The sequence below is a fragment of the Bos taurus genome, chromosome 2, assembly GCF_002263795.3.
Source record: "Bos taurus isolate L1 Dominette 01449 registration number 42190680 breed Hereford chromosome 2, ARS-UCD2.0, whole genome shotgun sequence".
NCBI classification, from domain to species: domain Eukaryota; kingdom Metazoa; phylum Chordata; class Mammalia; order Artiodactyla; family Bovidae; genus Bos; species Bos taurus.
This window is the reverse complement of record NC_037329.1, coordinates 76,601,887-76,622,637: the sequence shown is the minus strand read 5'-3', so window position 1 is coordinate 76,622,637 and position 20,751 is coordinate 76,601,887. Positions and strand designations below refer to the sequence as shown.

Here is a 20,751-nt window from a genome sequence, read left to right as displayed (position 1 = left end):
CAGTCTATCCTGTTACTGTTTGTCCTGAGTTCAGTTGTTTTTGCATACCGACAGACTCCCTTGATTTGTCTCAATTCTAGAGTCAAGGGGAGATTCTGTCAACAACCAGGGACCTCTGTTCAGTCCCGAATGGTAGGTTTTCCCTCCATTTCCAGGGCTTGTCCCTATACTTGTGCTCCTAAGTGTACCATTAAATCCCCTGGATTGTCTGGTTGTTGAATATAGTGTGCAGTGTTAAATACATTGCATCCTTAGAGCTATTTTCCTTTCTATCTTCATTTCAAAAATCTGAACATAAAGCTAGCATGTACTTGAACTCTTGGTGAAAATTAAATGGTAATAAAGTAGTATACCCTTTAAAAAAAAAAAAAGAGTCATCTCAATTCAGGCCTGCACTTTTCAGATAACATGAGTACTGTAAACACACAGGATGTGCCAGCCTGCCCACTGAGCTCATTGCCTAATACTGCCCCATTATGCATCCTTTCCCCAAATATAACTCACTGCAGTTTGGTGAATGAGCTGAAATCCTTGATGCTTTCTAATCTGCCAGAAAAACCATTTCCTCCTTCACACTTTCTAAATCTAGTTCAAGAGTCATTGCTCTCAAGAAAATTTCCATTCTCACCAGTATTGCAAAATGGGTGTTGTTACTGTCCCTTTTTTGATTTGAGGAGAAACACTTGAGAGGCTACAGAACCCCCTTGAGGTCACGGCCTGGGCACCAGAGAAAGAACTAGCCCATCAAGTGTCTCTCCTGGTGGCATTTTTCTCATGTATAGGGAACCATGTAGGTGCAGCCCCCTGGTTGGCAAACCTTTCTCTCCTTGATATTCCAGGGTTGGGGGCCCATGTGTCACACCGTGGTCCCCCAGTATGGCACATGCAAAGGGGCCCAGGAGGGGTGTTTTTTACCTGGCGTGTTGAGCAGGCGAGACCTCTTGCAGTGGTAGGCTACCTCCTGCTCACAGTGCTCGGAGCCATCGATCACTGCTTCCAGCTGCTCCAGGCTGCCTCCATAGTCCAAGGTCATGGAGTAGGGCTTCTCAGGGTTGGCACCTTGCACATGGGTCAATTCTGTGTTGTTGTGCTGCATCAATGTCCAGATCTTGTCCTCTGCCCAGAAAACACAACCCAAGCAAGGTGAAAAGATGATCATGCTTAAAGGCCTCCAAAAAGCTGGAAAAATGAAACAGGATTGTGTGAGCAGTGTGATGTTTGGTGGCTGCAGGTGCATCAGTTAATTGCCACTTGAGTGCTCTACTCATAAGAATTTAACCCGAGAATTTTTTCTCCTAGAGTTCCACCCAGAGGTAGTGTGGGGGTTAATTATCTTAAGAGCTAAATTTGTGAAGCCCTTACTCCACAAGTTCTATGCTTAATGTCCATTATCTCATTGAAAATGGACATGATTTATGAAAAGTCATAAAACAAAAATAGAAACAGACAACAGAACAGGAATAAAAGGAAATGAATTCATCAGTTGTGGGAAGGACAATTTGGAACGGGAAGAACTTAGAAATGAGATATTTTGTGATCAGAAGTAGAATGTAACTAAATATGCTCAAAGATAACTATTGTGGTGATGATACACATAGAAGAATATAGGTCACTGACAAATTATCAAATGTACAACCTGTCGGTAATTAAATGAACAAAAATAAAATGTTAAACGTTTCCAATTAATAAATAAATAAAACTGACATCATCTAAATCAGAGGGAGTTGGTCCTGCCATGTTAAAAATGAGGGAAAAGTGAATAAGGAAAACCAGGCAGGTTTTCTAAGATTATATAGTTAGTTAATGACTAAGTGAGAATTGGAACCCAGGATGTCTGACTCCAAAGACACTACTTCCAGATAGTGATACACACTCTTCCTCACAAGAGAAGCACTAGCATAGATCATTTTCTCAGAGAACCATAAGCACCACTTTGAAAATAAGACCTATTCACAGAAAGCATGTGTGACATATACATCATAACAAGGATGAGAATGTGTAATACACACATACATGCAAGGCACTTAACTGAAGCTTGTTATTTATTCTCCATGGTACTTCTACTTACCAAAAATATTTTAAGAGTTTTACGTTAAAACAGCATGTGGAGATGAGGGCCTAAAGATCAGGGAAGGAGAACATGCTTTGCCTTCTATCCATAAGAATGGAAGGTGAAGAGAGGAGAAGAATTTTATTTTTAGAGCTTGGGAGATCTGGACTTGAAAGCTATTCTATGAACAACAAACTTGGGCAAGTCACTTCACTTTTGGAGGGGCTTAATTTTATCATCAGTTTTAAGAAAAGAAGTTATGAAGTCACAAGGCATTTGGGGATGCATCAGACATTCTGGAATAATAGACTGAAATATTTTCAGCAATCAGACATAGAATTGAATTCCGAACTTGCTCACAAATAAAGTGAAAGAGGAAATAGGAGGACTTGAAAAGCTTTTGTCATCTGAGAATCTTGCCCACATAATAACATCATTACTCTTCATAGATGCTCAGAGATGAAAAAGAACCTTGCCCAGACATCATGTGGTTTCCGTCCTCTCTCTCTCTCAGTCATTTAGTTTCACAGATGAGGAAACCAGAGTCTAAGAAGTAAAGGAATGACCCACAACATATCTATTAGATGAGAATGGTAAGCATATACACTGCCACTGTGACAAATATTTCTAGTTACAGTATATAACCAGCACTACTTAGAAGCATGATGGTGGCAGCTGGCCATGAAAAAGAAAATAATATTAAAAACAACTGGCAAGCAGTATCCCTGGTTTTACTTTCTCTGTCTCAACTCTGTATATGAGTTAGGATAAGTAACTTCATTGCCCTGAACTTCAGTTTCAATATATTTTTAGAAAAGGGAGGAAGAGAAAGTTTGATCTTCACAGTTCCTAAATGAGGAAATATTTATTGCAGCAGAAAATTAAACCATGCTCAAACATTCTGATTCTTCTTAACACTCTTTTCCGAAACCAACCCCCTTTTAGCCCATATCTCCAATGTTTAATTGAATGACATTTTCTATAAAGTCTAAAAAAATCAGGTTATTGGATTTTGGTTTTGAAAGCAAAAATAAGGCTTGATTCGTATTGGTAAAAATAATAATGTTACACAAACAATGAACCAGAAATTTCAAAAATGTTGGTACCAGTACAGACAAATGTCGATAAAATAAACAAAGTAGTCATTCAATAATACAACACTGTAGAGGGAGAAATAAAAACTGCCAATTTTGAAATGTCCATGGTACTTATAAGAAACAGAACTCTAATGAGATGCCATGTTACTGTTCCATTCTAAGATATTTTACATACATTATCACCAGAACTCATAACAATCATGGTAGATATCAATATAAATATAGAAACAAACATAGATATTATAGGTATCCATATAGATACAGATATAAGAAGGAAAGAGAAAGTAAACTTGTCCCTAGTCTCAATGTGTCCAATCTGTCTGACTCCAAAATTGTTCCTCACAGCATCACTAAAGTACACAAATTTGGATTTCCTTCTAAATGTACACTGATTTTCATACCTTTGTCCATCCAGTGTTCATACACTACTTAAACAATTTGCTTATTCATTTACTCATTAGCTCATTTTTTTTTCCAAAATCTTACTCTATCTTTGGCAAGAGGGAGAAGAAAGAGTGGTATCAGAGAGACAATCTTTTATCCCAAAGCCACGAATATCGCAAACCCCTCCTCTGGGCCCAGGGAGTGAAATGTTCAGAGTTGAACTCTTGGCACTTTTTGATATATGCGATAGACAGAAGACACGAAGGAACAACTAAGGGCTCCAAAACCGCCCCTCAGTTCACTTAACACACGTCACAAGCACGGTCTGACCAACAGGAAGAGAGACGATTACTCGAAACCTAGGGTCTCTTAGGTGGTTTCATTTCAAAGACAGCCTTTGTCATCTCATTATTTTTCTCCTGGGTGATAGAAACATAAAGACTAAAAATAAGAAGAAAACTGGATGTTATCTTTTTCTCACTTTCTATTTTTTCTCCCACTTCCTGGGTTGCTGTGCAGATTAGGCCCTGAAACTGATGAAACATGAAAAGCCAGGGGTCAATGCCACTCAGGAGAGTCAGCTTTGATGGCTGATGTTCCTGATACATGGAATAAAGTAGGGACAGGTAGTTTTAGCTAGGGAAGGTGTAGGTGAAAGATCTCAAGTATCATTCATTTTGAATAGGCTTTTAGGGGGACAGAGGGTGATCCATCGGAGAAGGAAATGGCACCCCACTCTAGTACTCTTGCCTGGAAAATCCATGGACGGAGGAGCCTGGTAGGCTGCAGTCTATGGGGTCGCTAAGAGTTGGATACGACTGAGTGACTTCACTTTCACTTTTCACTTTCATGCATTAGAGAAGGAAATGGCAACCCACTCCAGTGTTCTTGCCTGGAGAATCCCAGGGACGGGAGAGCCTGGTGGGCTGCCGTCTATGGGGTCGCACAGAGTCGGACACAACTGAAGTGACTTAGCAGCAGCAGCTGCAGGGTGATCCATGCATGGACCTACATATACTATAAATAAAACTGGACTTATGAGCTAAATGTTCAAGATGGTAAATTTAGTCAGTGGGCAATGGACAGAGCGTGAATTTTGGCCTCAGAAAATCTAGATTTGTAAGTCAGCCCTACACTTATTGGCTAACCATACTTGGTCAAATGATTACTTTTCTGAAGTTCAGTTTCTTCATCAATTATACTTTAAAAAGCAGCAATGATGCCAACTGTAGAGGATGGTTGTAAAGATTAAGAGAGGAGATCAGTGTGAGGAATTCTATTATTAACTAAATAATTAGGTATTTAATAGGGATCTGTGTGTATCACTTAGAAAAAGATATATGACATCTCCAAAACCAGGAGCTCGCAGATGTCTGATGCTGATATTAACAAAAGCATTAAAAACAAGAAGATATGACTGGTCTCTTGTGGTTCTCATGATAGCCTGCTTCAAGAAGGTTGTTTCCCAGTCCAGAAAGGAGGATCCACAAACATCTAGAGGAGAAACACACTAAGCTTGACCTTCTCTCTGCAGATCCATGGGGAAAACATACCAGATTCAAGAGTCCCAGAATGGAAAATGCTTCCCCCTGGTAGTTTGTGAACTTGGATTTTCACACAAGAAAACCAAACAGGTTTCCCTCTAACTCAAGTAAGTCCAGTTTCATGCAGAGACCAAGGAGGAAATCAGCTAAAAGCTATGATTGGCAGAGCATCATAAAATCCTCCAGGCTCCAAACACCACCTCAGCTGATGTGCCTCCAGCACCATCCCTCTGCCACATGGCATCCACCCTAACTGCTAGTCTCTAAAGATGCATTTAAGGCTTCAAGGTACCATGAGACAGCCTGGCTTTAGAAACCCGCCCATCTGATGAACGTCTATGTTCTACTCTAGTAGGAAGACTTTGCACAAGTTATATACATCTCTAAAGTTTCCTCATTGGTAAACACTATATTTATATTAATCGTTCCATCCATGATGATAAAATGATCCAGTATCATGTTTTACATGGACACGTAACTGGTTGTCTGGCATGCAAAAGAGTGAAAAATCTTTATATTCAAACTTTTCTATGACATTAAAATGAGCACTGGGACTTCAATCCTTAGAGAGTTAGGGGTAGGAAACTCACCCTGCAAAGGAGGTTAGCTAGCAGACTCCTTGTGATATAGCTGCTGCTGTATATAATAAATGATTGTTATCTTGTTGAATTACCTTTTCACTCTGAAATAGCCTCATGTGTTTCTAGATTTATTTTCATTCCTTGCATTTCAGAAATGTCTACAACAGAATATGTCATTTAGTCCTCATAGACCCAGAAACCTAGAAAATCATTGCCCTTGATACCACAGTTTGCTACCCAGGTCATTTTCTATTGTTTCTTTTACTGTATTCAGTCCCATGATGGGAAACAGAGCCACTCTTTCTAATTTGCTTAAAGGAATACAAGTATTGAGTTACTCAAGACAAATTGTCTGCTTAAGAGAGGACTGCATTTGAAGATTTTTTGAACTGGCAGAAACTTATTCAATTCACTAAGGATCTTAGTTAGTCTAAAATAAGTTATTATGCATTTTAAATGTTTATTATCCAATAAATGGCTGGCAAATATTTTCTCTAATTTCCGAGATTGCTTTTTAATTTTGTTGACTATTTCTTGTGCTGTACAGAAGCTCTTTAATCTGATGTAGTCCCACTTGCTGATTTTTTCTTTTGTTCTTGTGCTTCTGTTGTCAGAGTAAAAAAAATCATTGTCAGAATGTCAAAGGGATTTCTTCCTTATGTTTTATTCTAGGTTTTTATGCCATCAGACCTTCTGTTGAAGCTTTTACTCTTTTTCAAGTTAATTTTTGAGTAGTATAAGATACGGGTCTGATTATTTGCCTGTCCAGTTTTCCCCACACCATTTGTTGAAGAGATTATCCTTTACTCTTGAGTATTCTTGGCTCCTTTGTCAAATATCAGTTGATCCTTTATGTGAGAGCTTATTTCTGGGCTCTCTATTCTGTTCTACTGGCATATGTGTCTATTTTTATGTCAATATCATGATGTATTAATTACTGCAAATTTGGAAAAATGGATAGATGTTTAAGTGCACAAACTTGTGATTAGCAGATAAATAAATTCTGGATATCTAATGCACAGCTTAATAATTAGTCAACAATGCTGTATTATAAACTGCAAAGTTGCCAAGACACTAGGTCTTAATCGTTCCCATCAGAAAAAAAGAAAATTATTACATGACATATAGAGGTGTTAGCTAAGCATGGTAATCATACTGTAATATATAAATGTATAAAACCAACACATTGTACATCCTAAAATTACACAAAGTTGTATGGCATTTATAAGTGATCACTCACCTAGAGCCATACATCCTGGAATGTGAAGTCAAGTGGGCCTTGGGAAGCACCACTATGAACAAAGCTAGTGGAGGTGATGGAATTCCAGTTGAGCTATTTCAAATCCTGAAAGATGATGTTGTGAAAGTGCTGCACTCAATATGTCAGCAAATTTGGAAAACTCAGCAGTGGCCACAGGACTGGAAAAGGTCAGTTTTCATTCCTTTCCCAAAGAAAGGCAATGCCAAAGAATGCTCAAACTACTGCACAACTGCACTCATCTCACACGCTAGTAAAGTAATGCTCAAAATTCTCCAAGCCAGGCTTCAGCAATATGTGAACCATGAACTTCCAGATGTTCAAGTTGGTTTTAGAAAAGCCAGAGGAACCAGAGATCAGATTGCCAACATCCGCTGGATCATGGAAAAAGCAAGAGAGTTCAGAAAAACATTTATTTCTGCTTTATTGACTATGCCAAACTCTTTTACTCTGTGGATCACAATAAACTGTGGAAAATTCTGAAAAAGATGGGAATACCAGACCACCTGACCTGCCTCTTGAGAAACCTGTATGCAGGTCAGGAAGCAACAGTTAGAACTGGACATGGGACAACAGACTAGTTCCAAATAGGAAAAGGAGTATATCAAGGCTGTATATTGTCACCCTGCTTATTTAACTTATATGCAGAGTACATTATGAGAAACGCTGGGCTGGAAGAAGCACAAGCTGGAATCAAGATTGCCAGGAGAAATATCAATGACCTCAGATATGCAGATGACACCACCCTTATGGCAGAAAGTGAAGAAGAAATAAAGAGCCTCTTGATGAAAGAGGAGAGTGAAAAAGTTGGCTTAAAGCTCAACATTCAGAAAACTAAGTTCATAGCATCTGGTCTCATCACTTCATGGCAAATAGATGGGGAGATAGTGGAAACAATGGCTGGATTTATTTTTCTGGGCTCCAAAATCACTCCAGATAGTGATTGAAGCCCTGAAATTAAAAGACACTTATTCCTTGAAAGGAAAGTTATGACCAATTTAGACAGCATAGTAAAAAGCAGAGACATTACTTTGCCAACAAAGGTCCGTCTAGTCAAGGTTATGGTTTTTCCAGTGATCCTGTATGGATATGAGAGTTGGACTATAAAGAAAGCTGAGCATTGAAGAATTGATGCTTTTGAACTGTGGTGTTGGAGAAGACTCTTGAGAGTCCCTTGGACTGCAAGGAGATCCAACCAGTCCTGGGTGATCACTCCTGGGTGTTCTTTGGAAGGACTGATGTTGAAGGTGAAACTCCAATCTCTGGCCGCCTGATGAGAAGAGCTGACTCATTTGAAAAAGATCCTGATGCTGGGATTGATTGAGGGAAGGAGGAGAAGGGGACAACAGAGGATGAGATGGTTGGATGGCATCACTGACTGTATGGACATGGGTTTGGGTAGACTCTAGGAGTTGATGATGGACAGGCATGCTGAGGTTCATGGGGTCACAAAGAGTTGGACACAAATGAGCGACTGAACTAAACTGAACTGAAAAAACAAAATGTTTGCTTTTTAAAAGCAGCACTCACCACAGAACATTAAGCACAGTTTCCTGTGCTATACAGTAGGTTGTCATTAGTTAACTATTTTATACATATATCAATAGTATGTATATATGTCAATCCCAATCTCATAGCATACCCCATTCATCCCATTCCCTATTTTCCTCCTTAGTGTCAATACACCTGTTCTCTACATCTGTGGCTCTATTTCTGCCTTGCAAACTCTGTGGTGACCTAAATGATAAGGAAATCCAAAAAAGAGGGGTATATGAATGCATGCTGCTGATTCACCTCTCTGTAAAGCAGAAACTAATACAACACTGTAAAGCAAATAAACCAGAACTAAAAAAAGAAAAGAAAAAAAAAACCAGCATTCAGTCCAGTGCACTTGCCTGAGTATAAGTGATGCTGTAAGGTATTATGCCATCTTTAAGTATAAAGAACTTATGAGTTATAGGCCATCAAACAGCATGTGTTATAAAGATCCAAGGCTTCATTTCAAAAACATGACAAGGGTTGTTATGAAGACTAGTACAGCATTTCTTATGTTGCTTTGTGGATTTAGCTTTCAAGTCTATCTTCTTACAAACTTGAGACCTCCCAGGATGTGAAATGTATCATTCTGTATATACTGTGTGCTAGTCCTCAGGGCACAGACACAGGAGAATAAAGCATGCTAAACTCTTTCAAAATCTTACCATCATTTGAGGGGAAAAGTGGCATATATGAGAACCACAAATGCCTCACACTAATATAAGCACTCTTGAGATTACGAGTAAGTGAGGATGCCCAGAGATCTGCTGAGGCTGGGTTGGAGCTGATGATAGAGAAACTGTACTCTGTTTCCCTTGAGAATGGACAGGTCAACACTGGTCTTTCATCCATGGACCATCAGTATCTTGGCTAGCACTAAGTACTCTGTAAGACTTCAGGAAATCTTTATCAAGAGGAGGTTAATCGTCAGCATGTACAGTAAGTCCCCTACATATGAATGCTCAAGTTACAAAGATGTAAACGTGTGTTCCATCAGGGCCAGGCATGAGTAAATTGCAGTTTGCCCTCTGTCTCCTATTGCTGACAGTTCTTCACTTTACTGTATCCCACCTCCTCTCTGTCCAGTCAGTAACTCTTCTTGCCTGTTCACTTAATGCCAGGCGCTGTATGCCAATTGTTGTACTATACTACTGTATGTACTTTCCAAGGTACTGTACTGTAATATTAAAGATGTTTATATTTTTGTGTTTGTTTCTTATGTATTATTTGTGTACTGCTACTGCTGCTGCTGCGTCGCTTCAGTCCTGTCCAACTCTGTGCGACCCCAAAGATGGCAGCCCACCAGGCTCCCCCGTCCCTGGGATTCTCCAGGCAAGAACACTGGAGTGAGTTGCCATTTCCTTCTCCAGTGCTGCCATTTCCTTCTCCAGTGCACGAAAGTGAAAAGTGAAAAGTGAAAGTGAAGTCGCTCAGTCATATCCAACTCTTAGCAACCTCATGGACTGCAGCCTACCAGGCTCCTCCATCCATGGGATTTCCAGGCAAGAGTACTGGAGTGGGTTGCCATTGTGTAACAAGTATTCAAAACCTAGTACAGTCACCCCATGCGAAGAGTTGACTCATTGGAAAAGACTCTGATGCTGGGAGGGATTGGGGACAGGAGGAAAAGGGGACAACAGAGGATGAGATGACTGGATGGCATCACCGACTCGACGGACGTGAGTCTGAGTGAACTCCGGGAGATGGTGATGGACAGGGAGGCCTGGCATGCTGCGATTCATGGGGTCACAAAGAGTCGGACACGACTGAGTGACTGAACTGAACTGAACTGAACAGTATAATGCATATAGATACAACTGATTGTGTTAGTTGGGTACCTAGACTAACTTTGTTGGATTTATAAACAAATTGGGCTTATGAATGTGCTCTCAGAATGGAGTTTGTTCATATATAGGGGACTTATCGTATTATATAAGCATCCACATGTAAAATAATTTTCAAGTGATAAGATCAAAACACACACACTCAACAACATCAACAAGAGAAAAGTAAATGAGGTTTCACAGAGTGCCAGCAGGGTATCAATAGCAGGATATTCCAGAATAGTCCATATCTGTATCTTTCCTGTGAAATCTTTCCTAGTCATCACCCCAGGAAAACTGTTTCGGAACCTTCATCCTGGAGCTTTAGGTGATCCACCTTGATTACTCTTGCTTTCATTTCAGAAAATAAATTCTTTACATACAGAGCAAGCGTTTAACTCTCTTATTTTGGTTCTCATTCTATCTGATTGGTATTATTATTGTGATGATCACTATTATTAATAGTAGTCCTTACAGATGCTATAAAATATTCCATCGGTTACCACGGAGATCACCACTAAGAAGAAAAAGCAAACAGAAGAAAAGTGAAAAAAGAGACAGAAACACGTGATAACTCTGATTAATAAAACCTCATTCTACACACATATCTGACTCTGCAGAGCAAGGAAAAAACTGTAAATTTTCTCTCATAATGCTTGGAAGGAAGAGAGAAGTCTACAGATTGTCAATACCCAGCTTAATTGAACTTAAATCACTGTGGGGAGCTGCTTACAGTCCTTTGAAAAATGTGCCAATTCACTTATACTCCTGTTGCAATAAAACAAGTCTATATTAAGGTCACCAGGGTCACTTCTGGTACAGTTATCTAAGTTGACAAAGTGAATTTTCTATGCCAAGGGTAAAGATAGCTTAAATAATTCTCAAAGCACTGTCTTTACCATTCATTTACCATCTATGCCATTTCTTGTCATTTTGCACTGACAGTTATTTAATTTTTCATATGTTTGTCCCTTATCTCCCCATTTAAATCTTAGGCAATATCTACCGAGTAGATATCGGCTTGGGAAGGGTTTCTGTGGTTAGTGAAGGCAGATGTGATGGAGGAAAGCAAGGGCTTTGGGATCAACAGATCTGGCTGCCAGCTCCGCCACTGACCAAATTCCCAAACAAGGCAGAGACAGGGAGCCTCCCACAGCCTCAGTCTCCACATCTGTAAACTGGATATACCCATTAAGCGGTGATGCTCTGAGCACTGAATCAAACTCACAGCACTGAGCAGAACTCAGAGGCTGACTCAGGGTGCTGGCCTCGAAATGAGAGTTGAACAGCCACAAGCCCTGCTGATGAAGTGATTCAGGGAGGAGCAGAGGCATCATTTCATTGTGGGAACAGTTCTGGGAACTCCTGATGAGGGAGTCCGTGAACCTTCCCCTCAACCTTTAAAAGGAAGGAAGACAAGAGGTGAAAAACAGTTTTCAACTTCTTTAAAAGGCTTCAGAATTTCTGCAAGAGTTTTCACTCTCTTGTGGCTCAGCCCAGAGGTCAAGGTGAGCATCCTCCTTGTCTGCTAAAACCACTGAAGATACGATTGCTTTTAGTGTCTGAGCTTCTGCTGTTTGGAAGAGGGAGAATTACTGATTTAAGGCTCCTGATGGAGTCACCATGCACGGTGCATTAGCTGAAAGTAGGCACTGCAGGCTGCGGGGGGGTGGGGAACCTATTCCAGCCACTGCCGTTCCTCCACCAGCCCGCATGGACCACACACTTTATGACTTCCATACAACATACTTGGCCATGATTTATTGCACTACTTTGCTGAGCCTTTACTTCTTATATACCTTTGGTGGGTTATTTTTCTTTTCCTTTGCTTTAAAATCAGTGGCATCATCAAAGAGGCCTGGGGAATCTGTTTTCTGATCTTGGAGGGGGCGTGATCTTGAATGGATTTCATGTGCAATTGCATGGTGCTTGTTTGTTTCTGATTAACTGGTTTATCCAAAGAAAATTCATGAAAAGTCTTGTGTGTGCAGAACACACTTAGGAGCTGAGTATCTTGAAGGTTACCAGGCTGAACACCATCCTGGACCCTGAGCTCAAGGGATTCATAGGTGCTTCTGAGAAAGAAGTTCCCATGGAAATTAAAAGATTCACAGCAACATGTATGGGGTTGTGGTTTGATCCCTTTGCTGTACAAGGGACTTTCAAGAGGCTTCTCCAGCACCACAATTTGAAACCATCAATTCTTCGGTGCTCAGCCTTCTTTATGGTTCAGCTCTCACATATGTACATGACTACCAGAAAAACCACAGCTTTGAGCCTGTGCCCACCTCCTGAGCAGGGGAAGAAGGGAAAGTAGACTGCAAATCAAAGTCACCTCATGATCATGGAGGGGCTTTGGTTGCTATGAGACATTTTCATGAGGTCTTTAGGAGCATCTTTGTGATAAGCACTGTTGTGGTGCTTTCTGAGGAAAAATCTAGGCACTGGATCCAACTTGAATTCAATCCTTCCATTTGTCAGTTACTAACAGAGTGATGCTGGAATGCTCTCCAACCTCTATGAACTTCTGTTTCCTCAAAATGCAAATGAGAGACAATTTCTACCTCATACTTTACCATGTGGATTTCACTCTAAGAGAATATATATTACCCAGTACCTGAATCACAAGTATACAGTAAATAGTAGTCCCTGGGCTTCCCAGGTGGCACAGTGGTAACGAATCTGTCTGCCTATGCAGGAGGTGCAAGAGATGCAAGTTCAGTCCCTGGGTTGAGAAGATCTCTTGGAGATGGAAATGGCAACCCACTCCAGTATTTTTGACTGGAAAATCCCATGGACAGAGGAGCCTGGCAGACTACAGTCCAGAGGGTCGCAAATTGTACATGACTGAGTGACTGAGTACATACTTTTTTTTAGAAGAGTTAAGGTAGCCAAGATGGAACTCACAGGGTAAGAAGCTGATTGTAAAAGGTTTGCCTTAGTCCTGCAGCCATGAAATTAAAAGACACTTGCTCCTTGGAAGAAAAGCTATGACAAAACTAGACAGCATATTAAAAAGCAGAGACATCACTTTGCTGACATAGGTCCTGTATAGTCACAGATACGGTTTTCTCAGTAGTCATGTACAGATGTGAGAGTTGGACCATAAAGAAAGTTGAGCACTGAAGAACTGATGCTTTTGAATTGTGTGCTGGAGAAGACTCTTAAGAGTTCCTTGGACAACAAGGAGATCAAACCAGTCAATCCTAAAAGAAATCAACCCTGAATATTCATTGGAAGGACTGATGTTGAAGCTGAAACTTCCATACTTTGGCCACCTGATGTGAAGAACAGATTTATTGGAAAAGACCCTGATGCTGAGAGAGATTGAAGGCAGGAGGAGAAGGCAGTGCCAGAAGATGAGATGGTAAGATAGCATCACCAACTCAATGGACATGCGTTTGAGCAAACTTTGGGAGATAGTGAAGGACAAGGAAACCTGGTGTGCTGCAGTCCATAGCATCTGCATGGGTTCAGACTTAGTGATTAAAAAACAAGTCCTCAGGAAGGATACCCAACATTTATGTTGCCTCTCTCCAGGTCACAAAAGTAGAAAAGCTTTGTGAAAATGGAAGAATCTACTTCTTCTTCCATGGATCTTAAATTCTGGTTTTGAAGGTGATTGACAAAATGAAAGCTCAAGAAGAAAGTGAAATTATTCATCTTTCTTTCATCACAGTATCAATGATATACCAACTTCATCTCCAGAGAGAAAACTTTTCTAACTCCACCAGCATCCCGTGTTTGTCTCACTCAAGTACTATTACATCAACTTGTTTACTCAGACCCTCCGATAAACTGCAAGCTCAGCAAGGGAAAAGAATGTCTCATAAGTCTTTGCCTTCCTAGCCCCTGACCCACAGTAGGTATTCACTTATCACTGAACTAAACCTTCAACAGACTACCAGTATTTTTACTGGCTTCAGTAACAGTACATAAAATCAACCACAAAGTGATATGATAGGAAACTATGTTTTGATATGTACTTGAAACTCTGCCATGCAGCCCAGAATATCTATTGCAAAAAGCAGAATATTGGAAAAAATATAAATATCTACCAAGAGCTGTCTGATTCAATAGAGGATAGTTAATTGACACAGTGAAATACTGTGTAACCATAATAAAGACCACATAAAATTTCTTTAAACTGATCTAGAATTATTTCCAGGATAGACAGAATCATTTCAGGGTAACAAGGTGCAAAAGACTATGCTATGGGTTTTGTAAGAATAAAGGAGAAATAGGGCTACAGACAAGGATAAACTAAATGATTATATAGAGCAGATTTGTAAGAACAGGGTGAAGACTATGAGAGAGAACAAGATGTAACCAGTCAAACATTGTAGCTATATTTGATTTTTGTAATAAGAAAATATTTTACATTTTTAAAACATAAAATTAAATCATAAAGATGAAAAGAGACAAACACCACAACTGAATATTTAAAAAAAAAAAACAAAAAAGCCTGACTATATATTAAATAGATAAGATAACCACAAAGGAGAAAAAAATAATTAAAGTAAATTTTAAAATATAGTATTTTGTTCAGCTATATATATCCTGAGGCTATAGTCTAAAAAACAAAGTGGAAAATTCAAGTCAATCTTAAACTTTACCTTGTTATCAGTAGTGACATTGCTATTTGATTCTGAATCTATTGATTAGTATTATAGGATAGAATAAATTATAAAATATATTTTTTCAATTTTAAATTTATTTATTTTTAAATAAAAATAATTATTTTTAATTGAAAGATAACTGCTTTACAGAATTGTGTTAGTTTCTGCCAAACATAAACATGAATCAGCCATTAGATCAGATCAGATCAGTCGCTCAGTCATGTCCGACTCTTTGCGACCCCATGAATTGCAGCACGCCAGGCCTCCCTGTCCATCACCAACTCCTGGAGTTCACTGAGACAGAGAGTTCCAGAAAAACATCTATTTCTGCTTTATTGATTATGCCAAAGCCTTTGACTGTGTGGATCACAATAAACTGTGGAAAATTATGAAAGAGATGGGAATACCAGACCACCTGATCTGCCTCTTGAGAAATTTGTATGCAGGTCAGGAAGCAACAGTTAGAACTGGACATGGAACAACAGACTGGTTCCAAATAGGAAAAGGAGTTCATCAAGGCTGTATATTGTCACCCTGTTTATTTAACTTATATGCAGAGTACATCATGAGAATCAGCCATAGGTATACATATATTGATTTTGTTGGGATAGTTTCTCAGTATGTGAGAAGAGAAATACATATGGATGATGGAATGATGAGAAAAAATCTGATGGTGGTGGATTTGCATTAAAGTTAAGTATATAAATTCATAAGCACACACACACACACACATGCATTTTTTTACCTCTGTCCATAAAAAAGACGAAGAAGCAATAAGCAAACCAAACATCTAGATTTTAATTTTCAAATACCATGTGCTACAAAAAGGAACTAGGCTTCTTTGGGAAAACAGTTGAGTCTGGGTCAGGCAGGCAAAGTTCACTGTAACATCTTGGAACATCTTGGACTAGAAAGCGTGCAAGTGTTCCAAGATTAAAGGGGTCACTCACAAAAGACATAGGAACAGAATTAAAGGGATCATTACCAGCTATACATGGGACAATCTGAGCATCAATAAATATAATAATAATAGTAAAAACATATTAAAGTAAAATAATTTATAAGTTTCAACTGATACAAGGGGGTTTCTCAGGTGGTACAGAGATAAAGACTCTCCCTGCCAATGTAGAAGATGCAAGAGACATGGGTTCAATCCCTGGGTCAGAAAGGTGATGTGGAGGAGGAAATGGCAGTTTACTCCAGTAGTCTTTCCTGGAGAATTCCATGGACCGAGGAGCCTGGTGAGCTACAGTCCATGAGGTTGCAAAGAGTTGGACATAATATATGAAATATATATGTGAAAAATATTCTTTTCCATTATGATTTACCACAGGATATTGAATATAATTCCCTGTGTTAGACAATAGGACCATGTTGATCTATTCTCTGTGTAATAGTTTACATCTCATAACTTCAAACTCCCACTCTATCCCTCTCTCACTGCTCTCCTCTTTGGAACATTTTACTTACAACTGGTTTGTACTCTTCAAAAACTTAATGTCTGTCATGAAAAATGACCAAAACAAGATGGTGTGGGGGACCTGGCTTTCTAGTTAAAAGAAATTAAAAGGACAGGGCAATTAAATCCCACATATAGAAAGTGCTTGAGAGTCAAACAAAAAGACATTGCTATAAAAGACAGTGTAGGGACAAGATGAATTATATATTGGATAACATTCATTAAAGTGATCTTTATTGTTCTTCCTATAAAAATAAAACTAAACCATAGTTTTAGTTTTGTGCTTATATAGCATTGTCTGTATTGCTACAAGTGAAGTCTTCAGATTTAAATTATCACCATGTCTACAGTTTGCTTTCAAATAGTTTAGAAATAAACATTTTTCTATGAGGACAAAGAAAGGACAGGAGAGAGAGAGGGAGAGAGGAGCTAAGAGTAGCACAAATGTGGGTAAATGGGGGCAAAATGTTCATGTTTGGAGAGTTTAGGTGAAAAGTTTATGGATGCTCATTTTAGTATTGTCAACTTTTCTGTAGGTTTGAATTTTTCAGAATAAAAACTTTGAGGAAAATAAGATAGAGCTTCACACAATGCTTCACATGTAGAAAAGGCTCAAAACCATTCTACTCTGCCCCAGCAAACCCATGTGAATGTGCTCTTACAACCACACACATACACACACACAGCTAAGAACAACGGACTAAATAGTTTTCCAAGAGCAAACACTATTTCCAGGATGTCCCTGGTGGTACAGTGGTTAAGGCTCAGCACTTCCACTGCAGGAGACATGGGTTCCACTCTTGGTTGGGGAACTAATATCCTGTATGCATGGGGCACAGCCAAAAATTAATTAATTAATTAATGTAATAAAAGTTTAAAAGTATTATCAAAGTCAATCATCCATGCCATGGTAGCTCTTCCATTTTCAAATGGAAGTATTCGTCATTGCTGTTGGATTAAGTTGTAGGGGCGCTTTCAAGGCACCAGGTGTTACACATTCCTGAAGTTTATTAGTTATTATTTTCATCATTGTTTCCCTTGCGGCTCAGCTGGTAAAGAATCTGCCTGCCATGTGGGAGGCCTGGGTTTGATCCCTGAGTTGGGAAGATCCCCAGGAGAAGGGAAAGGTTAACCATTCCAGTATTCTGACCTGGAGAATTCCGTGGACTGTAAAGTCCATGGGGTCGCAAATCGTTGGGCACGACTGAGTGGCTTTCACTCTCACTTTCATTTTCATCATTGCATCCCAGAAACACCAAGAAGCCAGTGTCAATGTTTCTGGGAACAGAGTGATGAAAATAATTTTGGTTTACAATGATTAACTCCTGTAAAACTCACAACAGTCTCATACATAGGCTCTATTTGTAATGACCAAGAAGGCAACTAAGGAACAAGGAAGCCAAGTTATTCCTTGGATCACATAACTTGACAAAACTAGGAAGTGTCAGTGCTGGGATGCAAACCATGCCCAAGCACTTGCCGCCGATGCTGGATTGGGCAGATGTTTACTGATTATGTGGATTCAAGGGGGAGCCATGAGAAAGGTGAAGGACAGGAAAGTCATAGGAGCAAACAATAAGGGCTCAGTCTATAGAAGGAGATGAGTACATATCATTCCAGAACAAAATCATATCTAAGTCATAAGAGTTAGCCAGGACACTCACAGCTGGCAGGGAAAATACCATATGGAAACTGTCACCACAGATGGTCTACCCAGCCAATGTCTCTTATCAGCTCCTCTTTACAAGCAGATACAAATAGAACAGAGTCAAACTCTGCACAGAGCAGGCATGGCTGATTGGTGCTCCTGAGACTTGAGCTCACCTGCTGTGAAGCTTCATGAAGAATAAAAGCTCCTAGACCAAGGGTCCCTCTGCTTCCCTTGCATCACAAAATGTGGAATCACAAACTGCTAGTACCTTTTGGGCTTTTTTATTCTTTGTAATGTATAGACCGACTTTGATTCATCATCTCTCTCCAGAATTCTGGGCTCAAAGCAAAAGCAAGATTTCTAGGAGAAACCTTTGACTCCCACTTGTTATTTCATTCTCCTGAACAAGAAAAGTGTTTGCCCAAAGGTAAGACTGTATTAAAACACACGGATAAGCCAAGAGCCTTCAAACGAGTCAAGGAGCCCTTGGGCACAAGCTCGCTGCATCACCACATCCATGATGTCCCTGAGCTCTTCAAGATTGATTTTGCCTCTTTTCTCTTCTCTGCCTAACTCAAGACACATATGTTTCAACTTCATAACTAAGCTCTATGCCTCCAACAAAGCCTTACTTAATTGCTTCTGTCCCTTATTCCTTCAACATTTAGATCTTCCCAATGGCTCAGCAGTAAAGAATCTGCCTGCCAATGCAGGAGATATAGGAAACCCAGGTTCAATTTCTGGATCAGGAAGATCCCCTGGAGGAGGGCATGGCAACCTACTCCACTGTTCTTGCCTGGAAAATCCCACAGACAGAGGAGCCTGGCAGGCTGACAGTCCATGGGGTCATAAAGAGTCAAACACGATGGAGCACACATGCACACCGTTCATTATGATTACAGAGGCACAGAAATGTGGGTTTGATCCCTGGGTCAGGAGAATACACTGGAGAAGGAAATGGCTACCCATTCCAGCATGCTTGCTTGGAAAATTCCATGGACAGAGGCATCTTCTGGGCTACCCTCCATGGGGTTGCAAAGAATCGGACATGTCTGAGCATACACACAAACAAGACGATGGCGCTGCTTGATTGTGGCTTCTATGTTAGAAGCTCTTAGAGAATGCTACATATTGTACTGAGCACATGAGGTACATTGTTTATTTAGTTTTATTTAACCCACACATCAACCCACTGAGGTAAGATTAACTGATCATTCCTATTATACAGATGAAGAAACTGTCTTATAGAAGTGAACATGCTCGATATCCCTGGTGTTGAGAATCTACGGGATAACTGGACAAATTAAATAGAATGACCTAAAGGGAAAGGTTTTAAGAGCTGGAAGTTGAGCATAAGTCCTAGAGCACAAGGGTCAGTGGTTTATAGTGGCTTATACAGCATGGAGCACAGAGGAGCCTCAATAAATACTGGTTGTTTGGACTGTGTCCTGAGCCCCGTACACCACGAGGAAGGGCTTTCCAGGTACCCACAATAAAAAATGTGCTGTGAAAGTTCCATCAAGAAAGGGCAGGATAAGCCTTGTGTTCAGGTCTTAAAAAGAGCATCTCTTTTAATCACTGACTAGTTCCCCCACCCTACTTAGAAGTGGGGAGACAAAGAAGGAAGGCAATTATTAAATGCTGTACACTGTGATAATCACCTTAATATAGATATTTCGCAAGATCCAAAATCTTCAGGTGCTTGCTAAAAATGTCACGTTTATTGTAGTCCTAAACCTACTGAATAAACATTGCTGGGAACAGGCCTAGAAAATTCCATTTTAAATGTTTGTCTCAGTTCATTTTTAAAAGAAAGAAAACTTAAGCAACTTTATTTCATATAATTTTCATCAAATGCTTAGAACAATTAGGGGGTGACAGAGGATGGGATGGTTGGATAACATCAAAGATTCAATGGACATGAGTTTGAGCAAACTCTGGGAGATAGTGAAGGACAGGGAAGCCTGTTGTGCTGTAGTCCATGGAGTTGCAAAGTCAGACACGACTTAGTGACTCAACAACAAAAAGTGACAATCCAAGAAGGAATGATACAGATCTTCTCCCTGCAGGATCACTTGCTGGAAAAGCTTTCCACCGTGGCCTTCACCAATGGATGGCAGGAACACAGGGATAGGAAGGGTCTGCCTGAACCGACACTTGTGTGTTCATTGGCCTCAGAGCATTTGTGTCATCTGGGCTAGGAATCCAGGAATGGGAATCACAAATTAGATCCAACTTCACTGTTTGCTCCTGACAAGAACTTGGACAATTTATTTAGCTTCTCAAGATTTCAGTGCCCTGCTCTGTAAAATGGAAACAATGATACCTTCTTCACATGATTTCTAAAAAACCTGAATGGCCTCATGAATGTAAAGTGCCTATCATGGCATCTCCAACAAATAGAAACTTGATTAAATGTTAGCTGTTTCTAGCATAAGATTCAGCTCAGAGGGCATCTCTTCAAGCACGTCTTCTCTGAGCACTGTCCCGTCTCCATGCACCCCTTGATATAACCACTGCCTCCTTTGTGCTCTTTTTGTACTATTGGTTGCTACTCTATTTTCCATACCAGGTGTAAAAACTGTTACAACATCTGATTCCCTCTCTGAACTGTGAATTTCTTGAGAATAACACAAACATCCATTGTGAAACCTTGGTGCTTAGTCCAGCCAGTGCTCAAAGGTTATTTTAATGGCTTATCATAAGTAACCAGCTGAATAAAGTAAGTGCCCTAAATATAAGCCTTCAA

The 20,751-nt window shown here is 39.8% G+C and overlaps 1 protein-coding gene across 1 annotated transcript in view; it reads right to left on the bottom strand.

The window, feature by feature from the left end:
- The window catches only part of CNTNAP5 (contactin associated protein family member 5), a 1,040,042-nt gene that overhangs the window by 305,701 nt on the left and 713,590 nt on the right, over window positions 1-20,751 (bottom strand). The window contains exon 13 of the mRNA XM_024981085.2: window positions 916-1,116. Coding sequence (XP_024836853.1) covers window positions 916-1,116 — 201 coding nt within the window. The remainder of the gene's footprint in view (window positions 1-915; window positions 1,117-20,751) is intronic.